Source organism: Alexandromys fortis, unplaced genomic scaffold (assembly GCF_014885135.2).
Source record: "Alexandromys fortis isolate MF-2015 unplaced genomic scaffold, M_Fortis_MF-2015_v1.1 scaffold_56, whole genome shotgun sequence".
Classification (NCBI taxonomy): Eukaryota; Metazoa; Chordata; class Mammalia; order Rodentia; family Cricetidae; genus Alexandromys; species Alexandromys fortis.
This window is the reverse complement of record NW_026067935.1, coordinates 491,684-514,695: the sequence shown is the minus strand read 5'-3', so window position 1 is coordinate 514,695 and position 23,012 is coordinate 491,684. Positions and strand designations below refer to the sequence as shown.

Sequence of the window (23,012 nt, the reverse complement as noted above, 5' to 3'; positions counted from 1 at the left end):
CCGCCCTTTTGCATTTTAGCCAAACCGAGTGGAGTCCGAAGCATACTCTCTTCTGCACCTCTGGGCGGAGCTCCCCTCAGGCCCGCCCCCTCCCTACTCTGAGCCAATCCGAGACGTACAGGAAACGCTCCAGCATCTGTCCCAGCGTTACGAGCTGGGCTTCTCTCTGGTCCCGCCCCCTCCCCACCTAAGCCAATCAGAGAGCAGCCTTTGAACTTCCGCTAGCTCTGTCACCCCCTCTGTCCTCTGTGGCCAATGAGGGCTGGCCTGCTGGCGGCATGGTGCCTTAGTTTTGTGACCCCGATCCGTGTGCTCGCATGCCCGCGCACTCTGACTTTGCTGTGACCTGCGGGGCTTGGGCTCCGCGGAGGATGGGTGAGGCCGGGCTGGCCAGGGTCTCGGGCGGGTAGGAGGAAACAGCTTCCCTTCCCGCGCAGGGGGCGTAGGTGTTGCACTTGATCTTTTACTTTCTGTTTTTATTGTATTTTATTTTTCCCCTTGTCGTTTCATTATATTTTTCCTTGTTTTGTATCCCAGGTTGAGCTAGAACTTACCGTGTAACCCAGGAGAATGGGACTCACCATGTAGTCTAGGTCTGAACTCATCTGTGTAGCAACCGGCTTGGCGCTCAGAATGTAGTTGAGGGTGACTTGGAATTTACTACCCAGGGGGATTAGGAAATTGTTATGTAGCCTAAGCTGGCCTGAAACTCGGCTTGTAGCCCAAGCTAGCCTCCAAATTTACAGTGTTCCTCCTGCCTCAGTCTACTGAATGCACATAATAGCAGGAGGCTGTCACTACTGGGAACAGGGAGGACTGATCGTTCTCTTAACTAGTTTTTGCCTTTCTGGGACTAAGGGATATGTTTTGAAGGAAACTGGCCTAACCTCGAAGAAAAAAATGGCTTCCTCCTTAAACACATGTTTCGAGACTTCTGAGTCTATTCAATAGCACCTGTAAACCTAAATTTCAGGTTTCAAGTCCCTTGAAATTTCAGCTTCAGTGTTTAAGGCAAGCCTCAAAGTAAAAAAAAAAAAAACAACAAAAACAAAACAAAAAACCCCAAAAACTCAGGTATGAGCTAGAGAGATGTCACAGTGGTTAAGAACACTTGCCACTTTTCCATAAAACTGGGGTTCAGTTCTTAGCATTCACAGATACCTGTAAGTCCAGCTTCAAGGGATCTAGTACCTCTGGCCTGCAGGGCTTATTGCACGTATGCACATGAGCATATGCAGATACACCGGCCTATACATAACTAAAAGTAAAAAAAAATATATATATAAAAGAAATCAGGGCGGTTACTGTGGCAAAGGCCTTTAGTCTCAACACTTGGGAGGCAGAAGCAGGTGGATTTCTGTAAGTTTGAGGCCAACCTGGTCATCATAAATGAGCTCCAGGATAGCCAGAGCTAGAGAGATCCTATCTCATAAGACAAACAAGCAAACAGAAAAGGGCAGACAATGCTGTCTGGATAGTGAGGCGGAGAATTATTGTACGTTTGAGCGTGGCCTGGTCTCCATAATGAAATCTTGTTTCAACAAAAAAATAAATAAATCAGCCATTGAAATTTCTTAGATTGTTGAATATGAAGTTTGATCTCAACTCTTTCTTTCCCTCGTTTTTTATTTTTCGAAACAGGGTTTCTCTGTGTAGCCTTGGCTGTCCAGAAACTCACTGTGTAGGCCAGGGTGGTCTCAAACTCTAGAGATTTACCTGCCTCTGCCTCCCAGTGCTACCACCACCAGGCTGCTTTTAGTTCTTAAACCATCAGTGGGCATCTTTGTGGCTGCATGCGTTGTTCCAGCTATGTGTTGTTTTGAACGCAGGGCCTCCTGTCGACGTGTGGGACTTTTCTTCACCTTTACTGCTACTATGGATGAATAGGTTCTACATCTACCTGGGCTGTGCTCTGGGAGTCACCCTTTGGATCTGTGTCCAGGTTGTCATCAAGAAACAGGTAATTGCCATAGTTTTTTTCTCTCTACCTACCTCTCCCTTTAAAACATTTTTTTAAAAATAAATCTTTATTTATTACATATACAGTGTTCTGCTTGCATGTATACTTGCAGGCCAGAAGAAGGCACTAGATCTCATTACAGATGGTTGTGAGCCACCATATGGTTGCCGGGAACTGAACTCAGGACCTTTGGAAGAGCAGCCAGTGCTCTTAACTGCTGAGCCATCTCTCCAGCCCCCGACTTTTTTTTTTTTTTTTTTTAATTAGGTGCATATGTGTGGGCATATGCACATGAGTGCACTGCCTGTGGAGGCCAGAAGAGGGCGTTGGATCTTCTGGAGTAGGAGTTATAGGTGCTGGGAACCAATCTGGGGTCCTGCAAGAGGAGTACATGCTTGCAGGAGTTGGTTCCTCCTATTGTGTAGGTTCTAGGATTGATCTCTAGTCGTCAGGCGTGGCCACAGGGCCTTTGCCCACCTACCCATCTAGCTTGTGAGAAAGAGTCCTGTTATTATGTAGCCAACTAACCTTGGTGTCTGGGTAGTCATCCTGCCTCACCTCCTGAATGCTAAGATCATCAGCAAGCATTACCCTTCCTACATTAAATCACATTTTTGTTTCTCTAGATTTTTTAAAAATTGAATTAATTTATTTTACATTCTGACTGCAGTTTCTCCTCCTTTCCTCCCATCCCTTTCCCCCACTGTCTATGGTTTATTTTGATTCCTTAATTTTTTTTTCTCTTAAGATTTTAGAGACTATGTTATAATGAACTAAGAATCTTTACAATGGAATTTTGACCTATCAAGAGAACTAGCTGGCGGTGGTGGCGCATGCCTTTAATTCTAGCACCCAGGAGGCAGAGGCAGGTGGATCTCTGTGAGTTCAAGGCCAGCCTGGTCTACAAGAACTGGTTCTAGGACTGGCTCCAAAGCCACAGAGAAACCTTGTTTTGGAAAAACAAAACAAAACAAACAAATAAACAAAAAGATTAGAACTCTTAGAACGTGCAGTTTGCCTCCACATCCTGGTGGTCTTCAGGTTAAGCCAAAGAATAGAAAATATTTGGCAAATGGGCCGGGGAGACGGCTCAGCTGGTCAAAGCTTTGGCCATGCAAACCTGACAACCTGCGTTCAGGCCCCAGAACCCATATAAAAAGCTGGATGTGGGCTGGAGAGACAGCTTTGCCGCTAAGAGCATGTGCTGCTCTTGCAGAGGGCCCCAGCTCCACTCCTAGCACCCGCATCACATGACCAGCCAAACTTCTCTCCCTATCTGTCATGTGACTTTTCCTCAGATACCGTTTCTGTCCACCCCAGGAGAGAGGGGGGTCAGACTGAAGAAATGGTTCTTCCCAGCCGTCTTTGTGAGCCGGTCAGTGTACTGCGGGGTTACTCCCAGCAGTGCCAGTGCCAGTTGGGAAGCTGTGCCACCTGGAAGTCCTGTTCCAACATGGCCCATGACTGGGTATCTCTGAAGGCAGCTGCATTTCTCGTAGGCAGCTCCGCAGGGGGCGTCTCCCTAGCAGTCCTTACAGCCTACACAGCTGAGCTGGGGCTGGCACTTGCTCTGTAAACCAGGCTGATCTTGAAGTCACAGAGATCCACCTGCCTCTACCTCCTGGGTGCTGGGATTAGAGGTGTGTATACCACCACCCTGCTGTGAGGCTTCTTGAGTCTTCTAAGTTTTTGGTGAATTTCATGCCCCTCTTGAGCCTCCCTGCTAGAAGGGAGGTTTTAGTTTGGAGAAAAGAGTTGACAATACCATTCTCAAAGCCCAAGCGGTGTAAAAACTGTATACCATTTTCATTGGATCAAATGTAAGTGTCTACAGATGGTTTAAAGTCTCTGGGAGGATGTGTGTAGGTTCTATGTAAATTCTAGGCCATCTTATATGAAGGACTTGAGGCCAGGTTGGAGAGAGCACACTTGCAATCTCAGCACATTGCAGGCTGAGGCAGGAGAATGATTATTTTGAGGCTAGTGTGGGCTACACAGGTAGACTGTGTCTCAAAATAACAAAATCCACCCCCCAAGAAAAAAAAAGCAAAAGAAAATGACTTGAATATTGTTGTTGATGTGTGTGTGTACACACACTTGCCATCCTCTGAGTATAACAGCTGTCTTCATCAGAACCTGTGACTGCTTGCAAGAGACCTCTGGAGATTGGACTTGGTGACTGATGGCTTTCCCTCACAGGTAGAGGGGCAGCTAGTGACCCAGAGGAGATTCTCTTGCTTCCCCCAACCGCATTCCTCTTGGCCAGTTGTATGTAATATCGGTCTGATTGCACATAGCCTTGTGGTCTTGGACGGTGCTGGAGTCTAGGGATTGTGTGAAGTTACCCGAGCAGAGGGAAGTTACCCTCCATTCTCAAGTGGTACGGCGGCTCTTGAGGTCCCCAGGGTGGGATTCTGTGGAATGGTTTGTTGCTGGAGTCCTCTTAGGAGGGGTGGACATTGTGCGCATCTCCCTAAGGGAAGTGGTCCTGCCGTTGTGTGTGTCCGTCTGTCTTGGAACCAGGTCTCCATAATCAGGTAGGTTACAGCTTCCTTCTGCAGGTACTGGACATCATATAAAAGAGGTGGGGCCTGTATGGACCTAGTTAGATCAAGAGGATGAGTTGAAGGGCACACCCGGAAGGGTGAGGAGAATCAGACTCAAGAGTCTGCGCTCATTCTCATGTCTCCCAGAGTGAGGGAGAATCTTGATGGACCCCCTTCCCTTGTTCATCTTCTAGGTCATTCGCTCCCAGGAGAGAAGCTTCCCAGGTGCCCCCGACGGCTCTCCCTCCCTTCAGCAGAAGCAGACCCACGTATCTGGAGTGAAGATTTTCTACGGGTCGCAGACCGGCACTGCCAAGGTGAGGGCTTTGCACAACGCCTCTCTTTGGTTTCACAGCGTTTAAAGACGATTCTAGAAACCCTCCTTCAGTAGTGAGCTGTCAGTCTTCCAGTCCTTCTAGCCTCTCTTCCTTCCTGGAATATGTTGGGTGGCTTCCTTCTGTTGGGCCCAGTGTCCGTGCATCCTGGGTTTGAAGGGCCCTGAAGCCCGTCTGTCTCTGGAGGTTGGAGATTGTGCCTGTGGGGACAGGACGTGGACTTCAGGCACATCCAACCCTGCGTCGTTGTGACATTGCAATCTCCTATGTGAGACCCTCATAACGAGGTGGAGATAGTTGTGGAACACTGGTAATGAAGGAAGTCTGTGGGGTTTGTTTGTTTGTTTGTTTTTTGTTTTTTTTTTTGAGGACTGCATTTATAGTTTCTTTGGGGTGCCTACTCAAGAAAAGTGAATCACCGTGATGTTGTTAGGGATGGGTCCCATCTCTGCAAGTTCACACATCTGTTCAGTGCAGTCAGTGTACCAAAGCCCGGGTAGGTTGTAGACCCCAGCTGGAGATGTGTGACCAGAGCTGTCAGCTTCTCTTCTTGGCTCCACTGTCACTGGCCTCCCTGGAATGAGGTCACAGCTGTTGAGTACTTTCCAGGAAAAGACCCAGTAAGGCTGCCGTGAGAATGAATTCAAAAAACAAACCCAATAAAGCAAACCCAAGGGCTGTTATCTTGTGTGCTGCAGAAGAGGGTTCTGCTGCCCTCTTGTGGGTATTATGCAGAAGAGCTGTTTTGTTTTGAGACAGTCTCAGGTGGCCTGTTCAGAATAATACTGTTATTTCATTTAAAAAACTATTTATTTGGGGGCTGGAGAGATGGCTCAGTGGTTAAGAGCATTGCCTGCTCTTCCAAAGGTCCTGAGTTCAATTCCCAGCAACCACATGGTGGCTCACAACCATCTGTAATGAGATCTGGTACCCTCTTCTGGCCTTCAGGCATACACGTAGAAAGAATATTGTATACATAATAAATAAATGAATATAAAAAAACTATTTTAGTGTGTGCATGAGCGTGTATGTGGACATACATGTGGACGCCAGAGGGACATCTTGCAGAAGTCAGTTCTCCTTCTACCGTGTGGGCTGGGGGTGGGACTTAAACTCAGGATATGAGCCGTGGCAGCGAGTGCCTTTCCCCACTGAGCCGTCTGTCTTGCTGGTTTCATTCAGAACCTTGATTTTTTTTCCAGACAAGTTTTCCTTTATGCCAGGCTGACCTCAAATTCTTTTTGTATCAGAAAATGACCTTAGGTGAGTAATTCTTAGGCGTTATCTTGACATATTAGTCACATAATGACTCCTTTGAATTGGAGGTCATTGGTCATTAAGTTCTAGTCACATGGTTCGTTTTCTGGCCGCCACCCTCTGTCCTGAAGCCATCTAAGGGCTCTCTGGTGAGTCTTATCACTGGCATGATAGTGAATTCAGGGGTTTCAGAGACTTTGTGCTTAGTCACAAGGATTGGCTGCTTATTTTCTCACGTATGCACTTGTATCGACTTGTGCAAGTGTGCATGTGCAGTGCACTTGTGCAACACCCTCCTTGTATTGACTTGTGCAAGTGTGCATGTGCAGTGCACTTGTGTAGCACTCTCCTTGTATCCACTTGTGCAAGTGTGCATGTGCAGTGCACTTGTGCAACACCCTCCTTGTATCGACTTGTGCAAGTGTGCATGTGCAGTGCACTTGTGTAACACCCTCCTTGTATCAACTTGTGCAAGTGTGCATGTGCAGTGCACTTGTGTAACACCCTCCTTGTATTGACTTGTGCAAGTGTGCATGTGCAGTACACCTGTGTGGCACCCACCTTGCCCAGCCTGGATTCTGCCCACTCGTCTGAGTGTGTTTTCTTCATCTCCGTCTGGTTGGTTTTACTGACTCTTGTCTATTCATCCAGTAAGCCAGACGCTTCTTCAGGACCAGGGCTCTGTCCATCTTGTTGGCTTCCGTGTAATGGTGCCCAGAATGAGGCTGACACGGTCTAGCTATTGGTCGGCTTTTTATTAGACCAATTAGGTGCCTTAGGCAGGCGAGGTAGAACACCAACACATCTTTACATAGTTAAACAACAAACAAAGGCAACACATCTTTACATAGTTAAACAACAAACAAAGGCAACATAGTTAAACAAAGGCAATACATCTTTACATAGATAAGCAAATACTCTATTCTACCCCACATGAGGTTCCTGTGCTCACAGATGAGCACTAGGGAGCTGGGCATGTTAAACACGCAGGGCTATCTCTTCGAGGAATACACGTATCACCTGTTTTCCACCCGGCAGGCTGGGAATGGATGTGGTTGATAGCCCCGTGACCCCTGCTGACTCCCCCAGACTCTTCCTTCCCAGGCCTCATCCTGACCATTGCTTCTTAGTCAGTGCTTCTCATCTTTACAGAAGAGGCCATAGGCCCTTTGAAAAGAGTGCCAATGTCTTTGAGCTTTGTCGTACACATAGGATTGAGTTAGTTATCAGGAAAGTTATTTTCCAAAATTATGCTCTGCTTAAATATGGCTAAAATAAACTGCCTGGGGTCAAACTCCTAGTTTGAAACAAAACTGGCTCCTGAGTCGTGTGGAGCCGGACTTCCTTCTCGCCTCACTCTGATTGACCCTGCCTGCCCTGGTGTTCGGGCTTCCTGCTGGCTTGGGAATCTCCAAATAGGCTGGGTTGACTGTCCAGGGAGCCACCTGTGACTGGCTCCTGGATGCTGGGATTATAAATACATATCATCATGCCTGGTTTTTTCTTCTTTTCCTCATCTAAACATTATTTGTGTGTGTGTGTGTGTGTGCACGCACACGTGTGTGTGTGTATGTACATGTGCCGCAATGGACAAGTGGAGGTCAGAAGACAAACTTGGGTGTTTGTCCTTGTCTTCCACCTTGTTTGAGACTGGGTCTGTGTTGCTGAAGGCTGTGGACCCCAGCTAGCCTACTAGCTTCTGGGATTCTCCTGTCTCCAAGTCCCATCGTGTTGTAGGAGTACTAGCCTTCCAGTGTGTGCTCTTGTGTCTGCCTTTACGTGGGTCCTAGGGACCTGAACTCAGGTTCTCATGCTTATGTGGTAAGCTCCCTAACCCTATCCCTATGAGCTATCACCCAGTCTAGCTTCTCTTTTTAAGATAACAGTTTTTTGCTTTTATTTAGAGTGAGTGTGTGTGTGTGTACGTACTCACACGAATGTGTGTGGAGGTCAGGACAACTTGTTGGAGTTGGTTTTATCTTTCTACCATGTTTGTCCCAGGGATCCAACCTAGGTCATCAAACTTGGAGGCAAGTGCCTTCCTTTATGCACGGAGCCATCTCACCAGCCCCCAGCTTCTCTAGTTTCCACTCTCCTTACAATTTTTCTGTTCCTGTTGGCAAAGAACTGAAGTCAGTGTGGGTTTAGCCCCGTGCACACCTTTATGGGTTGAGAATACGACTTAGTGCCTCACTTCCGTGAGAATACCCTGCTCCTGATGGTGAACACTCAGGACAAAGCTGCTGGAGAAGCACCCACCATGACGGGCACCGTACTCCCTTGACGGCTGAAGCGAACAACAATTTTCCTTATTTGGCACACCGAAGAATTATTTTTCATTTTTTCCCCTCTTTTTAGGGATTTGCAGTGACTCTGGCTGAAGCAGTTACCTCTCTGGACCTGCCTGTGGCCATTGTTAACTTGAAGGAATACGATCCAGACGACAATCTGATAGGGGAGGTTGGTAGCTGCCTTTATGGATTTTCTTCAATTAAAACCCCAAATTTGGGGCTGCAGAGGTGGCTCAGCAGTTAAGAACTTGTATGGCTCCAGTTGGTTTCCCAGCACCCACCTTGGATGGCTCACAGCTGCCCATCATTCCGGATCTAGGGAATGTGGTGACCTCTTCTGGCCTCTTCAGGCACAGCATTTATGTGCACAGACCTCACTCATTCACACAACTAAAATGAAACTTTAAAATCCAAATCTAATTGGTCACCTGTCTCGTGGGGTTATTAAACTCTCTAGAATGAACTGAATTTTTGTGCTGAACCATTTCAACTGGAAGCTTTCCCACTATGACTCAGAAACTTTGATTTATTTGGTTTTGAGTCAAGCTCTTGCCCTGTAGCCCTGGCTTGACCTCAGACCGAGGCAGTCCTATTGCCTCTGCTTCCTAAGAGTGCTGGGATTCCTGGTGTGCCACTATGCTCAGCTCCAATACCAGTGTTTAAGAAATGAACTTCACTTAGGTAATTGATACCTTGTATATAATTATTTTTACAGGTTTGTTCTATCTATCTATCTATCTATCTATCTATCTATCTATCTATCTATTTATTTTTTGAGACAGGGTTTCTCTGTAGCTTTGGAACCTGTCCTGGAACTTGCTCTGTAGACCAGGCTGGCCTCCAACTCACAGAGATTCACTTCCCTCTTCATTCTGAGTGCTGGGATTAAAGGTGTGTGTTACCATCACCCAGCTTATATTTTTTGAATATTAGTGTTTGTCTGTAAGTGAACCATGTACTTAGCTGGTGCCCATGGAGGCCAGAAGAGGGCATTGTTGAATCCCCTATGTAGACAGAGATTGCACTTTTGTTTCCCGGCCTCCCAGACCTGAATAATCACACAGAAACTATATTAATTATTACACTGGCCAATGGCTCAGGCATATTTCTAGCTAGCTCTTACATCTTAAATTAACCCACTTCTACTAGTCTATGTATTGCACATGCCTGTGGCATTACCTCATTTTCTACCTGGTTTATTTCCTTGGCTGCTGGCTGGCTGGTGTCTGCTTGACTCCTCCCACACTCTCTATCTCTGTTCGGATTTCCTGTCTGGCTTTATTCTGCTAAGCCATTGGCCGGAACAGCCTTATTCATAACCAATAAAAGTGGCACATATAAAGAAGGACATCCCACATCACCCTTGAACTGAAGTTATAGCTGGTTTTGTTTTCCCATGTGGGTTATGGGAATAGAACCTGGGTCCTTGTAAGAGCAGCAGGTGCTCTTAACCACTAAGCCATTTCCATTGTGTCTTGAATATTCTTGTAATTTTTCTTAGTTCTATATCCTTCTGATGTAAACACTGTTTTATTTAGATCGCTAGTAAAAATGTCTGCGCCTTCCTGGTTGCTACTTACACAGACGGCCGCCCTACCGAGAGTGCGGAGTGGTTCTGCAAGTGGTTGGAGGAAGCTGCTAATGACTTCCGCTTCGGCAAGACTTACCTGAAGGGTCTGAGATACGCAGTGTTTGGCTTGGGAGACTCTGCCTACCAGAGCCACTTCAACAAGGTGGGTGCTCCGTGAGCTATAGGGCCAGGCCCTTCCTTAACGAAAAGACGAGCAGATAGACAAGGCCTCACCCATGCTATGTGTGTGAGAACGAACCTACAAACTTTGCTGCTTAAATCGTTATTTTTTTAATTTTACCGTATGTGTATGGGTGTTTTGCCTGCCTGGGTGTCTGTGTAGCACAGAAAGCATTGGATAGCATGGAGCCAGAATGACAGACAGATGGGAGTTGCCATGTGGGTGCTGGGAATTGAATGTGGTCCTCTGGAAGAGTAACCAGTCTTTCCAGCCCCAATAACAATAATAATTTTTTTTTGTTTTTTTTTTCAAGACAAGGTTTCTCTGTAGCTTTGAAGACTGTCCTGGAACTAGGTCTTGTAGTTCAGGTTGGTCAGGAACTCACAGAGATCCACCTGCCTCTGCCTCCTGAGTGCTGGGATTAAAGGTGTGCGCCACCACCACTTGGCTAGGTCAGTGGGTTTCCGTAGTGCAGTCTGGGATTTTCAGTCTGTGTGCTTGTGCGTTGCAGCTTTTTCAGTCTCTCTCTTCCCTAAAGGTCGGCACGAATGTTGACAAGTGGCTTTGGATGCTCGGCGCCAAACGGGTGCTCACCCGAGGCGAGGGAGACCGCAACGCGGTTCAGAGCAAACATGGCAGCATCGAGGCTGACTTCACAGCCTGGAAGACCAAGTTCACCTCCCGGCTGCAGGCCCTGCAGAGCGGGGAGAAAATGGCCTGTAGTGGGGACTGCAAGAGAGGGAAGTGCGAGTCCTCGCAGCCTGGCTCAGGAGAGGTGCTCCCACACCTGCAAGGCGACCGACATCCCAGGGATGCTGAGGTGCGTGCCTATGTTCCTTTCTTACTCGTGAGTGAGTGAGTGTGTGTGTGTGTGAGACAGAGAGAGACAGAGAGAGAACGAGCGTGTGTGTCTGTCCACTCTATGTCCCTGTGTGACTGTGTGAAGATGCCTGGCTTTACCTCTGCCCTAATTAGACGATCTGAAGCTCAGGTGCAGCTGTTTCAGAGAGCGAGCAGCTCGTGACGACTGGATATGTACTCCTCCCCCTCCTCCCCTTCTCCTCCTTCCTCTCCTCTTCTTCCCCTCCTCCCCCTCATCCCCTTCCACTTCTCCTTCTTTTTATTTTATTTTATTTTATTTGGTTTTTCGAGACATGGTTTCTCTGTGGCTTTGGAGCCTGTCCTGGAACTAGCTCTGTAGACCAGGCTGGTCTCGAACTCACAGAGATCCGCCTGCCTCTGCCTCCCGAGTGCTGGGATTAAAGGCGTGCGCCACCATCGCCCGGCTCCACTTCTCCTTCTTTCCCTCCTGCTTTTCCTCTTCTTTTCTTCCTCTTCTTCACCCCGTTCCTGTCCCCCTCCCTCCCTTCTTTCTTTCCTCCTTCCCCATTTCTCCCTTTCCATGTTTCCCTTTGTCTTTGTTTGACAGGCTCTGGCTGTGTAGCTCAGGCTGGCCCGAAACTCATTACCTAGCTGAAGCTAACCTCCGTTTCCAAGCACTGGTCTTGAAGCTCAGGGCGTGACACTCGTTCTTGTCCCTTTCATTGTTGCATTGCTGAGTCAGGCAGATTTTTAATATCTTCCTCAGGTCAAGAAATGGAAGCTAAGAGGAGTGACATATGTCTTAGTCTGAGCATGTACCTCCCCGGGTCACATCCTTCCTGACCCCAATGACTCACTCTTACAGGAGCAACAGGCCAGCTGGGTTCGCTTGTCTACCCCACCCCCTTACCCTCTAAACTTTGATGATTCTTTAGGTGTCCACTTCCTTAGAATTGCCTTCAGGCTGCCCAGTGGCTGTTGTCACAGCTGGGACCTTCTGACTGTCGTCCTGGCCACATCTGTCAGGCTCAGCTTTGAGTGCTGGCCTACTGTATCTTTTTCCACTTTTGTTCCAGTCGTTAGATGAGGCTTCAGTGTCTGAGTAAATGGCCCCTCTCCCTGGCTGACTGCCCCAGCCCTCACACTCCCAGCCATGCTGCCGTGTTCATTTCCCTCCATCAGGGTGTGCAGGGTTTTCTTGTTGATTTTCAGATGCAGTCTCCTTCTGAGACTGGCCTCAAACACACAGTCCCCTTGTCTCAGCCTCCCAGGGGCAGCCACTCATGACCAGAGGTGTTTGTTTCCTCCCAGTACGTGGCACTGGGGATTGAACCAGGACTCAGGTCTCGCCAGTGTGTCTCTAGCCTGCCATTCTTTACGTGTTTTCGACTGGGTCTCACACAGCTGGCCTTGAACCTGACTCTTGCTGAGGAAAGCATTCCTGCCTAGTATGCTGGGATCACATGGGGATCCATTTTGATTTCTTCTTCCTTTTTGAGGGGAGGGGTGATAGGGTCTCATCAAGTTGCCCAGGCTAGCCTTGAACTCACTCTTCAGCCTAGGTTGGTCATTTCCTGTTTTAGTTTAGTGAAAAGTGGGGATTACAGGTGTCTGCCATTAGGGTTTGGTTTTTCCTTTAAAGACAGGGCCTTCCTCTGGGCTCCCAGTTGCCTTAGAACTGAGTGTGTATCCCAGGTTAGCCTAGACCTCATGATCTCTTTCCCAACTGCTGAGATTACAGTGATACACCACCACACCTGGCAAAGAATAATTTTTTTTTTTTTTAAGATAGTATCTCAGGGCCAGGCATAGTGATGCACACCTTTAATTTAAGTACTCTGGAGGTAGAGGCAGGAGGATCTCTGTGAGTTTGAGGCCAATCTAGTCTACAGAGCAAGTTACAGGATAGCCAGGGCTACACAGAGAAACTGTCTCAAAAAACCAAACCAAAAAAAGAAAAAAGAAAGAAAAGATATGATCTCACTATATGGCCCTTGATATTCTGGAACTGTGTAGACCAGGGTGGCTTGGAACTCACAGTGCTCCACCTGCCTCTGCCTCCGAGCGCTGGGGTCAAAGGTGTGCCTCACACTCTCCCAGTACTGTAGAGTTGAAACCCCACTCCTTCACCCGACTGACCTCAGTACCTGGTCACCCGTCCTTTTCTCCATCTCGATCCCGCTCTTCCGTCTCTTCCTTACCAGGCTGTTGCCACACTGGTGTCCTTGGTGCCAAGCATAGGTGTCGAGTGACAGGTGAGTTTGACCGCCAGGCACCTGCTCTCTTGTCCCCTGGGTTGGGCTAGCATCCTTCTTCCCTGTTCTGTAGCAGGTTGTTCTAGCTGCTCCCGTCTGCAGTCTGTCTACTCAGGTTTCTTGTGGTCCAGGTATACGTGAGCTAGCGTGCTTTCTTTTCAGGCAATAGTTTCAGAATTTGTTTTTTCCCCCCACATCTTCATATGTGTGTGTGGTGTGCATGTGCGCGTATGCTGTTTTTGCATGCTTGTGGGCATATATATGTGTTTGGGTATACATACACGTGTGGATGCGCATGTGGATTCCAGAAGTTGGTGTTGGGAACCATCCTTCATCACTCTTGTGCCATATTTTCTGAGGCAGGGTATCTCATTCAAACCCAGAGCTCAGAGAGATATGCCTGGTCTCTCTAGACAGCTTGCTCTGCATTCCTGCCAGGCTGGAATACAGGGACAGTCAGTGCTCACCCACGATTTATATAGATTCTAGGGTTCCAAACTCTGGTTCTCACGTTTGCACAGCAGGGACTTGAACCACTGAACAGTTTCCCGCGCCTCTTTCAGCCACTTTGCCTCCAGGATGCAATCTGCCCGCATCTCTTCCCCACCCCACACCTGGCTTCCCAATCTGCTTCTTGTTGCTGTGTCCACCTCCTATCAACTCAGGTGACTTTCCCCATCCACCCTTACAGCCGTGCTTTCCTAATGTTTGGTCACTTGTTCCGTGACGGAGGCAGCCTCCTGTGGCTACTTATTCCTAAACCCTTAGCCACAGCGTGAGCGCTCTGTAGACCTCCCCTGTGTTGCTGTAATTGGACTGGAGAGGAAGGGAGTGTTTCACATTAATTGTATAACCCCAGTGGCTTCCATGAATTACATTTAACTTTTTATTTGTTCTTTTTTAAAGGTTCACTTATTTTTAAGAATGTTATGTGTATGGGTCTTTTGCCTGCAAGAATGTCTGTGCTACATCTGCGTGTAGTGCCTGTGGGGGGCGGAAGGGGGCGTGGGATCCCCTAGAAGTAGAGTTCCAGACCATTGTTAGCTACCGTGTGGGTGCTGGGACCCGAACCCAGGTTCTCTTCAAGAGCAGCTAGAGCTTTTCATGGCCGAGCAATCTCTCGAGTCCTCTGCATTCATCTCCTTTTGAAGACAGGTTTTAGACTTTCTGAAGGTCACAGAACTAATTTAATGGCAGTTTTGATTAGTTTTTATGTGGCGATGAAATGAGGTTCTCTGAGAGGCAGTGAATTCATTTCTGTCAGAGACGTGATTCTGAGCATAAGTTACAGAAGAGCCCAGGATGGTCTCATGAGCTAAATGCCACCTGCTGCCCATTTTCAGATTGTAATTAAATTGATTATTTTTGAGACAGGGTCTCAGGTAGTTCAGGTGGCATTGATTGACTGATACCTAGTATGGATGACCTTGAATGTCTGAGCCTCCTGCCTCCACCTTCAGCGTGCTGGGATGATAGGTGTGCATCCCCATGCCGGCCTTGTGCGGTGCTGGAGATGGAGCTCAGGGCTTTGTGCATGCTGGGTAAGCACTCACTCTCCACATTGCCAGACTTTTCTTGAAGGGTTTGAGGGTCGCAGCTGTGCTCATTCCTTCTGTGTTGATGCAGGGGAGTGGCAGATATAGCTGAGGCTGGGGTTGCCTTTCGTGCTGGAAATATTCACCCTTGGCCCTTCCACAGCAGGACCTTAAGTTACTCCTCTGTACTGGCCTGCAGAGGCCAGTCACGGGCACATCACACATCACCTCAAGATACGTTCTGAGCTGTGGGATTTCCAGGCTCTTCAGTGTTGGTGAACTTTACCACGTACACTAAGAGGAACTGAGAGGGCTGTGATGTTACAGGCAATATTGACTCCTGGGGCCGCTGCCATGTATGTATGTGTGTGTATGTGTGTATGTATGTATGTGTGTGTATGTATGTGTGTGTATGTATGTGTGTGTATGTATGTGTGTGTGTATGTATGTATGTGTATATGTATAAATATACATGGCCTGTTGTTGGATGACATTTTTTTGTGACACATTTTGTCATCTAGAAGTAAACAAGTCCCTACCCTCCTCCCCAAAATATTTCTTTGTGCGTGTGTGTTTGTGCATGCGTATGTGTGCACACATGCTGTAACACGTGTGTGGAAGTCAGATGATACCTGGTAGAAGTGCGTTCTCTCTGCCCAGGCTCTCCGGCTTTGTGGCAGGCAGCCTCAGTCACTGTGCCGTCCTGCGGCCCCATCTTCTCTGCTCTCAGTGCTGATGATGACCTGGTCTCAAGTCATACGTGAAGGGCTGTCATATCGCTGTACCCCACAACCCCCTGCTCCCACCTTCTCTCTGGCAGTTTCTTCCTCTGAGTATCATCCCTTCTGCTTTCACATGGGAGGTTTGCTGAGGTGTTAGCTTTTGTCACTGAGTTTTTTTTTTTTCAAGGTTTATTTTTGTTGATGAGTGCCTGCAAGTAGGTATGTGCACCATGTGGATACAGTGCCCATGGAGGCCAGAAGAGGGCACCAGATACCCTAGAACCAATGTAAGAGACAGTTGTGAGCCACCGTGTGGGTGCTGGTAACTGAGCCTGGGTCCTCTGCAAAGCATTCAGTGCCCTTAACCACTGAGCCATCTCTCCAGACCCATTCTGTCATGCCTTTTCACAGGGATGACCCTGAGGCCAAAGATCTAGGGTGGTTTATACTTTTAAAAATTAATACTGTAAAGGGGAGGGCTAACAAGGTGGCTCAGCAGGTAATGGCATGTGCCAGCAAATTTGATGACCAGAGTTCTATCCCTGAACCCACATAGAGGAAAGAATGGATTTCACTAGCACACCATGGTACTTGTGTGCGCACGTGCGCACACACACACACGCACACACACACACACACACACACACACACACACACACACTAAATAATAATGTAAAAAAAACCCCAGGAAACAAAAGTCATACAAAAACACCGTAAAGATGGCTTTCGGTGTGGCTCAGTGGCAGAGCACCTGCTCAGTATTGTGAAAGGCCAGGATATGCATCCCCAGCAACACAAAGTCATCCAAATACCATAAAGCAATCAGGTCCCCTGTGGAAGGAAAAGTGAGGGATCGGCTTCGTGTGGGGTTCTGAAGCTCTTGCCTTGCAGGAGGAGGAGCCCTGCGAGAGCAGCAGTGAGGAGGAGTCTGGGAACCAGGACTATCAGAGCCTAAATTCTGTGGTTGATGTTGAGGACCTCGGCAACATTGTGAGCCCCATGAAGAAGGAAAAGGTACTGTTTGGGGGAGCTGCAGTTGGACCCTGTGGTCCAGTCACCTCTCAGATTCTGTCACAGAACAGTTCTGGTTTGCAGGGGATGAACTTTGAACATTAAAAATGGCATTCATTTCATGTGTGTATGTTTGTATTTTGTGTGTTATTTGTGTATTGGGGCACACATGCCCTAGGTAGAGGGCAGCTGGTTCAGAGATGGCGTTCAGGGCTGTGGAGGATGACCATCCTCAAGGATTCTTTCTTTTTTTTTCTCTTTTTGGTTTTTCATGACAGGGTTTCTCTGGTAGCAACAGCCCTGGCTTTCCTGGAACTCGCTTTGTAGACCATGCTGGACTCGAACTCACTAAGATCCACCTTCCTCTGCCTCCCAAGTGCTGGGATCAAAGGTGTGCTTCGCCCGACTGGGAGGATTCTTTAAGGCTAAGATTTCAGATGGAGCAGACTTAGTGTTGTGTGCATTGTCATCACAGCCTCTTGAGTCCTCCCTAGTCCTGAGTCCCAGGGTCTTCTGTAGCTTAGGTGGTCTCAAATTCTCCATGTAGCTGAGGATGACTTTGAACTCCTGTCTAGTGTGATTTTGGGGTACTTAAGCAGGATCCAGGGCTTCCTGAGTCCCACCCCAGCCTCTTTCTGACATTCGTTCTTTCACAGTCTTTTCCCCAAATCAGTCAAATTGTGTACAGTGGAGGTAATTTTTGGCATTTGACTAAAAATTTAATTTTATTTATTGAAAAAGCCTTAAAATAGAAAATGAAGCTGCAGATTTAGATAGAATCCTGAAATTTCTACCTGTCTAAGCCTTACTAAAAGCTTTGCCTGTGAAGTTAGGCACACTTCTTTGCTTTTCATCTAGTGGCCAGTAGAGGTCGCCAGAGAATGTAGAAATGAAAACTTAATGCTGTTGGCCCTTGAAGCTGTCAGTGTATAGTATTTTAGCTTTCTCATAAAAACCATCACATGGAGGGTTCTGTGCATGTTTTTCATCTTTAGTAAGACCTGGAAATAAGTCACCATTTTTTTCTTCATATGTGTGTGTGTGTGTTTACATGTGTATATTTAATTTATTGTGTTGCTGTGGGTTGACCCTGGGGGCTCCTGTGTATGTTGTACTGTGATATTGAATTGCAGCCTGAATACATCCCCTCTTTTCGCCTTTTTGTTGTTGTTGTTACTGTTTCTTTGAGAGAGTCAGATGTAGCCCAGGCTGGCCTTAACCTTGGTGTTGCTAAGGAGCTTTGATTGTTGCCAGTTCTGGATTTTCCTTTCTCAATTCAACACAGAGAGAAAAGGCCCCCCAGGAGGAGAAAGCTGGCATGAGGAGGAGCTCAGAGAGGAATGAAGACAGCGAAGGAAGAGCCATGATAACGCCTGCCCTCCGAGAGGCCCTGACTAAGCAAGGTGACCATCTGCCGGGACTGGGACCTTACTGCTCTCCGGTGCCCAGGACAGGAAGCATAGGCCAGGGTTGTTACGGGGACAAAGAGAAAGTCTCTTGCTGGTTAGTGTGTCAGTTGGGTCACAGCGTGTGTTATTTGGAACTTAGGGCTCGGGGAGTTGAGAAAAACAGTAAGGGAGGAAACTAAGTTTCAGATGCTTAGTCTGTGTGGCCCGTGTTCATGTGACTCTTTTCATCTGGTCCATGCTCATGGGACCCGTGCTCATGGGACCCGTGCTCATGGGACCCGTGCTCATGGGACCCGTGCTCATGGGACCCGTGCTCATGGGACACGTGCTCATGGGACCCGTGCTCATGGGACCTGTGCTCATGTGGTCCATGTTTCCGGGTCTGTAGTGAGATAGAGCCTTGGGGCAGCAGGGCTGCCTGGGAGAGACCTCAGAGTGGGAAGTAGATAGTTTGGAAACAGGAGAGAGCTACACCCCAGTCAGGTTTCTCCACCATCTGGGTTTCAGGGAGTGAACTCAGGCTTGGCAGCAAATGCCTTTATCTACTGAGCTGTCTTGCCAGCCTCACCCAAAGGACTCTGAAGTCAGAGTACCACAGATTCCTGCACACGCATGACTACTGTAGTCCTGTCGTCAAGGGGCTACAGTTGCCAGCTAGCCGAGACGTGGATGGAGCCTGGCCAGGGGTCAGCGGATGAACTGGGAAACAAATTGTTCATATGTATTTTGTTGACTCTTAAAGAAGAATGAAATTATATGTCTGTAATGTCTGTAGGAAAGTTGACAGTTGAGATCATTATAGCAAGCTGGGCTCAGAAAGACAGTGGCATTTTCCTCTCCTATGTGGACTCCACATTTTGTATGGATATACAAAGTCATTTATGTGAGCCTTTGGGGGACATAGCTCTTCCACACTGTCACATGTACTCTGTAGTTGTTGAGACCAGTGTGTTCTTGGGCAGGCCCTAGTCAGCTTTAACTGTCAACTTGATACCGCCTAAAGTCACCTAAGGAAGGAAGTCTCAATCGAGACATTGCCCAGATCAGGTTGGCCTCAAACTTGAGGATGCCCTTGAACTCCTGCTCACCGTGGGTAGATTTTAGCCGTTTCTCATGGTAGTCAGGCTGGTGGCTCACAGCCACCACCTCGACACTTTACAGAGGACTAGGGCCACTCAGTGAGACCTGGTCAGAAGTCAGATTTAGTAACCAACAAAAGAAAGCTCTCTCACCTCGGCAAATTAAACTGTTTCCTGTAGCAGTGCTGTTGACTGTTGTAAAGAAAAGTGGCCTTGCTGAAGTGTCCCCTCTTGTCATGAGACTCTGTGTTCACTTCTCTTTCTGTTCCCTGGTTTTCCATGTAGGGTACCAGTTGATTGGCAGCCACTCTGGTGTGAAGCTTTGCAGATGGACAAAGGTATTTCTTGGTTTTATTCCAATATCACTGCTATTTTCTGCAACTTATTTTTTATTTCCATTTATTTTGTGCATATGTATGTGTACACATCGGGTCAGAGTGCATCTTACAGGAGTTGGTTTTCCCCTTCACTCTGTAGGCTCTGGGGACTGGACTCAGGCAGTGAGCTTTGGCAGCAGGGCCTCTACTCTCTGAACGTGTCACTGATTCCCTGTGCCCTGTCAGCGGCATTGATGAGCTGTGCTGTACCTGCAGCATAACTCCCTCATCCTAGTGTATCCACAGGGTATCCTGGGGTATCCACAGGGTATCCTGGCGTATCCACAGGGTCTCCTGGCGTACCCACAGGGTCTCCTGGCGTATCCACAGGGTATCCTGGCGTATCCACAGGGTCTCCTGGCGTATCCACAGGGTATCCTAGTGTATCACCACATCCATCGCCCTCACCACAGTCTAACCGTAGGGTGTTCTTACCTCTGAAGGAAAGGTCGCACCCTCAGCGGTCTCCACTCTTGAGTCTCCCTCCGGCTCCTGTAAAGCATTGATCTGCCTTTGTCTCTACATTAAGTGGCTGATTAGATACTGCAGATGACTGGACTTGTATGTGTGGCCCTTTGTGCCTGCTTTCTGTCACTCGCTGTGCTGTTCCTGTGGCACATCCGTGCTACCTGAGGACACTGTGCGCCACACTCTGTCTGTTCATTGAGCAGCTGGTGGGCACTCACTCGGGTCACTTGTGTGCTTTGGATGTTGAGAATGTGCTGCCGGGGGCGTCGCTCCGTGTACAGGACTTTGTATAGTGTGCATACTTCCAGGTGTCATTGTTGGATCACAGTAACTAGAACATTTTTTCTTTCAATGAAGTTTCTACTTTTCAAAGTGGTTGTACCAGCAGTGTAAGGGACTCTCCCTTACCACTCTCCACAGTCCCACGAGCCCTTTCTCAGGGTCTGTCTCTGTAATCCAGGCTGGTCTCAAATTCATGATTCTCTTGCCTCAGCCTATTAATTTTTTATTTACTTTTGAGACAGGGTCATATGTAGCCCAGGCTGGCCTCAAACTCTTTATGTAGCTGAGAATGGCCTTGAACTCCTGATTCTCCTTCCTCTACCACCCATATGCTGGAATTACATACCTGGTTTGTCTGGTCCTAGGGCTCGAACCCAGGGCCTCCTAAGCACTGGGTAAATGCTGAGTAAGCGTTCCACCCGCTGATCCACACCCTGAAGAGATTATTTTTTTTTTCCTTTTCCTTCTTCCTTAAGGTACAAATATTCCGTGAGATTTTTCCTCTGATCCTTTCTGGTTTCCCCCTACCTTTGGGGACGGCGTGCTCAGGCTGCGCATTGGCTAATGAGTCCCATTTGTTGCGTTCCCTCTTTTCTTTTTTCCAGTCCAGTGATTTTCAGTCATGTCAGACTCGGTGCCGTCTGTGCACAGCCAGCAATGTGCAGCGTCCCTCTTACCACTGCTAAATTCAATTTTCAGAGAGTAAATCACAAGCATAATTTTGAAAATTGGTGTTTCATCCAATCTGTAATGAAATGAAAGAGGAAGCACTTTATGTTAAATATGTATTTCCGTGCAAAAATGCTGTGATGCTTCAGTGTGGATGGCTTGGGGAGGGGCCAGCTGCTGAGTCTGGATCACTTGCTTCTCCTTCTTCTCCTCCTCTTCCTCTTGCATCTCCTCCCCTTCCCTCTTTTTCCCCCCTCCTCTTTCTCTGTCCCTTGCTGTTTCTCCTTTTGCTCTTCTTCCTGCTCCTCCTCCTTCCGTGTGTGCTACTGAGCATCACACCAAGGGCCTTGCATGTGTCAGGCAAGCATTTTATCACGTTCACAGCCCGTTCACTTAAATGGACACATTTAAACTGAGAAAGATTTGAAGTTACTCTGCAGGGGCAGCAATGAGAAAGCCAGCTTATTTGTATATAATGAGACAAAGCCGGAAGCAGCCCTTCCTTCCTCAAATAGGGCTGAGAGTCCCAGGGATTCTGTCCCAGTGGGGAAGGTGAGAACAGAGTCTGTACTAACAGGGACTCAGGCCTCGTTTATAAATTGGAATTGGTGTGTAGAGTCCCGAGATGTCACTTGGTCGGGGCTTGGGATGGAATGCCACAGAAAATAGAACTTCTGCTTTGAAGCCCTGTGACTTGTTAAGGCCCATGTTTTGTTTCTAATTTATTTATTTTAATTTTAAATTTATAGGGTGTGTGTTTGTGTTTGTGTGTGCGTGTGTATATGTTCACATGAGTGTAGTGCCCCCAGTGGCCAGAAGAGGGCATCGAGTCCTCAGGGACTGGGGTTGCAGGTGATTGTGAGTTGCCTGATGTGGGTGCTGGGAACTGAACTTGGCACTTCTGCAAGAGGACCGTGTGGTCTTAACTGCTGAGCTATCTCTCTAGCCCTGTGTCTGATTTGTAACAAGACTTTGAAGATGGTCTTCTTTAAGCTCTTCCTCCCAGAATAGGTGATGTATTGAGAACAGGGATAATTAGACCTAAAAGGGCTGATCTAAGGTGGATGGCAGACCTGTGGTGACAGTTTCAGAGAAAGTGGATAGGCAACCCTACAACAGTTTTATCACATGAGTATTACAGGCTAACTTTTATTCATTCATTCATTCATTTTAGTCATGGAAATTATTAACAATTTATGTGATATCAGCAGTAATTTTTAGAGCAATTACATTAATGAGAATTCTACTGGCAGTTTTTTTTTTTTCCATTTTATTTCTTGACATTTTTTGATACAGGGTCTTACTCAGTAGCCCAGGCTGGCCTTGAACTTCCTATTCCCTTGAGTCCTGGGTTTATAGGTGCACACCCCCACACCTGGCCAGGTTAACCTTGCAGCCCAGCTCCACGCGAGCTGTTGTGCCTGAAGGTGCCCCGGGACTCGGAAACTGGCAGTGTTTTGCCCAGCAGTGTGGATCTGTGCTGGCGTCTCGTACTTTTCCTGCCCTTCAGTGGCTCGTTCTTCTCCCAGCTTTGCCACCCTCCTCTCCAAATAGCGATCGGTAATCCCCGTCTCTTTATCTTTCTCATCGCTGTTTGTGAACAGATATTCCCAGGGCCTGGCAGGAAGGCTCAGTGTGAGGGTGCTTGCCGCCACGTCTGACTGGTTGAGTCAGGAACCATGAGCCATGTGGTGGAAGGAGAGAACCAGGTTTATAAGACTATGCTGATGGTTTTCCAATAAAACATTTTACCATTTAACCGAGCAGGGAAGCCACAAATAAATAAGTCTGTGGGGCTGTGGGTGGGGCTCAGTTATAAGAGTGCTTGCCTAGCGTGCGTGAAGTCTTGGGTTCCTCCATCTCCAGCATCCTCAGAAGGTGATGTGTTCAGGACCATCCTTGGCTACATAGAGAGTGTAGGACTATCCTGTTACATGTGAGACCCTGTCTCAAACAAACAAGCGAACAAAGCTCCTTTGTTGACTTCCTGGAGGACAGCAGGTAAAGAGGGATGATGTGAGGGCCAGCATCAGCAGCTGTCACAGACCCGAGCGAGGTCTTCCATGAGTGACCACAGCTTAGTTCTCCTGATGGCAGTGTGTGGCTGAGTGGCCCCAGTCCGTCATTCAGCCTCGGCGTTGTATTAAGTCACGAGGCCTGACCTGGGTGGCGCTAGATAGTTGTACTGCAGGGTCATGGGTTGCTGCTTGTTTGGAAAATGTGAGTTATCTGTGGGGCGGAGA

The 23,012-nt window shown here is 47.8% G+C and overlaps 1 protein-coding gene across 2 annotated transcripts in view; it reads left to right on the top strand.

The window, feature by feature from the left end:
- The first annotated feature begins 233 nt into the window (after positions 1-233).
- The window catches only part of LOC126504186 (S-adenosyl-L-methionine-dependent tRNA 4-demethylwyosine synthase TYW1), a 77,905-nt gene continuing 55,126 nt past the window's right edge, over positions 234-23,012 (top strand). For both annotated transcript variants that reach the window (XM_050146269.1, XM_050146268.1), the window contains exons 1-9: positions 234-375; positions 1,830-1,960; positions 4,701-4,823; positions 8,457-8,558; positions 9,928-10,122; positions 10,679-10,960; positions 16,366-16,488; positions 17,771-17,888; positions 19,259-19,311. In XM_050146269.1, coding sequence (XP_050002226.1) covers positions 318-375; positions 1,830-1,960; positions 4,701-4,823; positions 8,457-8,558; positions 9,928-10,122; positions 10,679-10,960; positions 16,366-16,488; positions 17,771-17,888; positions 19,259-19,311 — 1,185 coding nt within the window. In that variant the 5' untranslated portion in view covers positions 234-317. The remainder of the gene's footprint in view (positions 376-1,829; positions 1,961-4,700; positions 4,824-8,456; positions 8,559-9,927; positions 10,123-10,678; positions 10,961-16,365; positions 16,489-17,770; positions 17,889-19,258; positions 19,312-23,012) is intronic.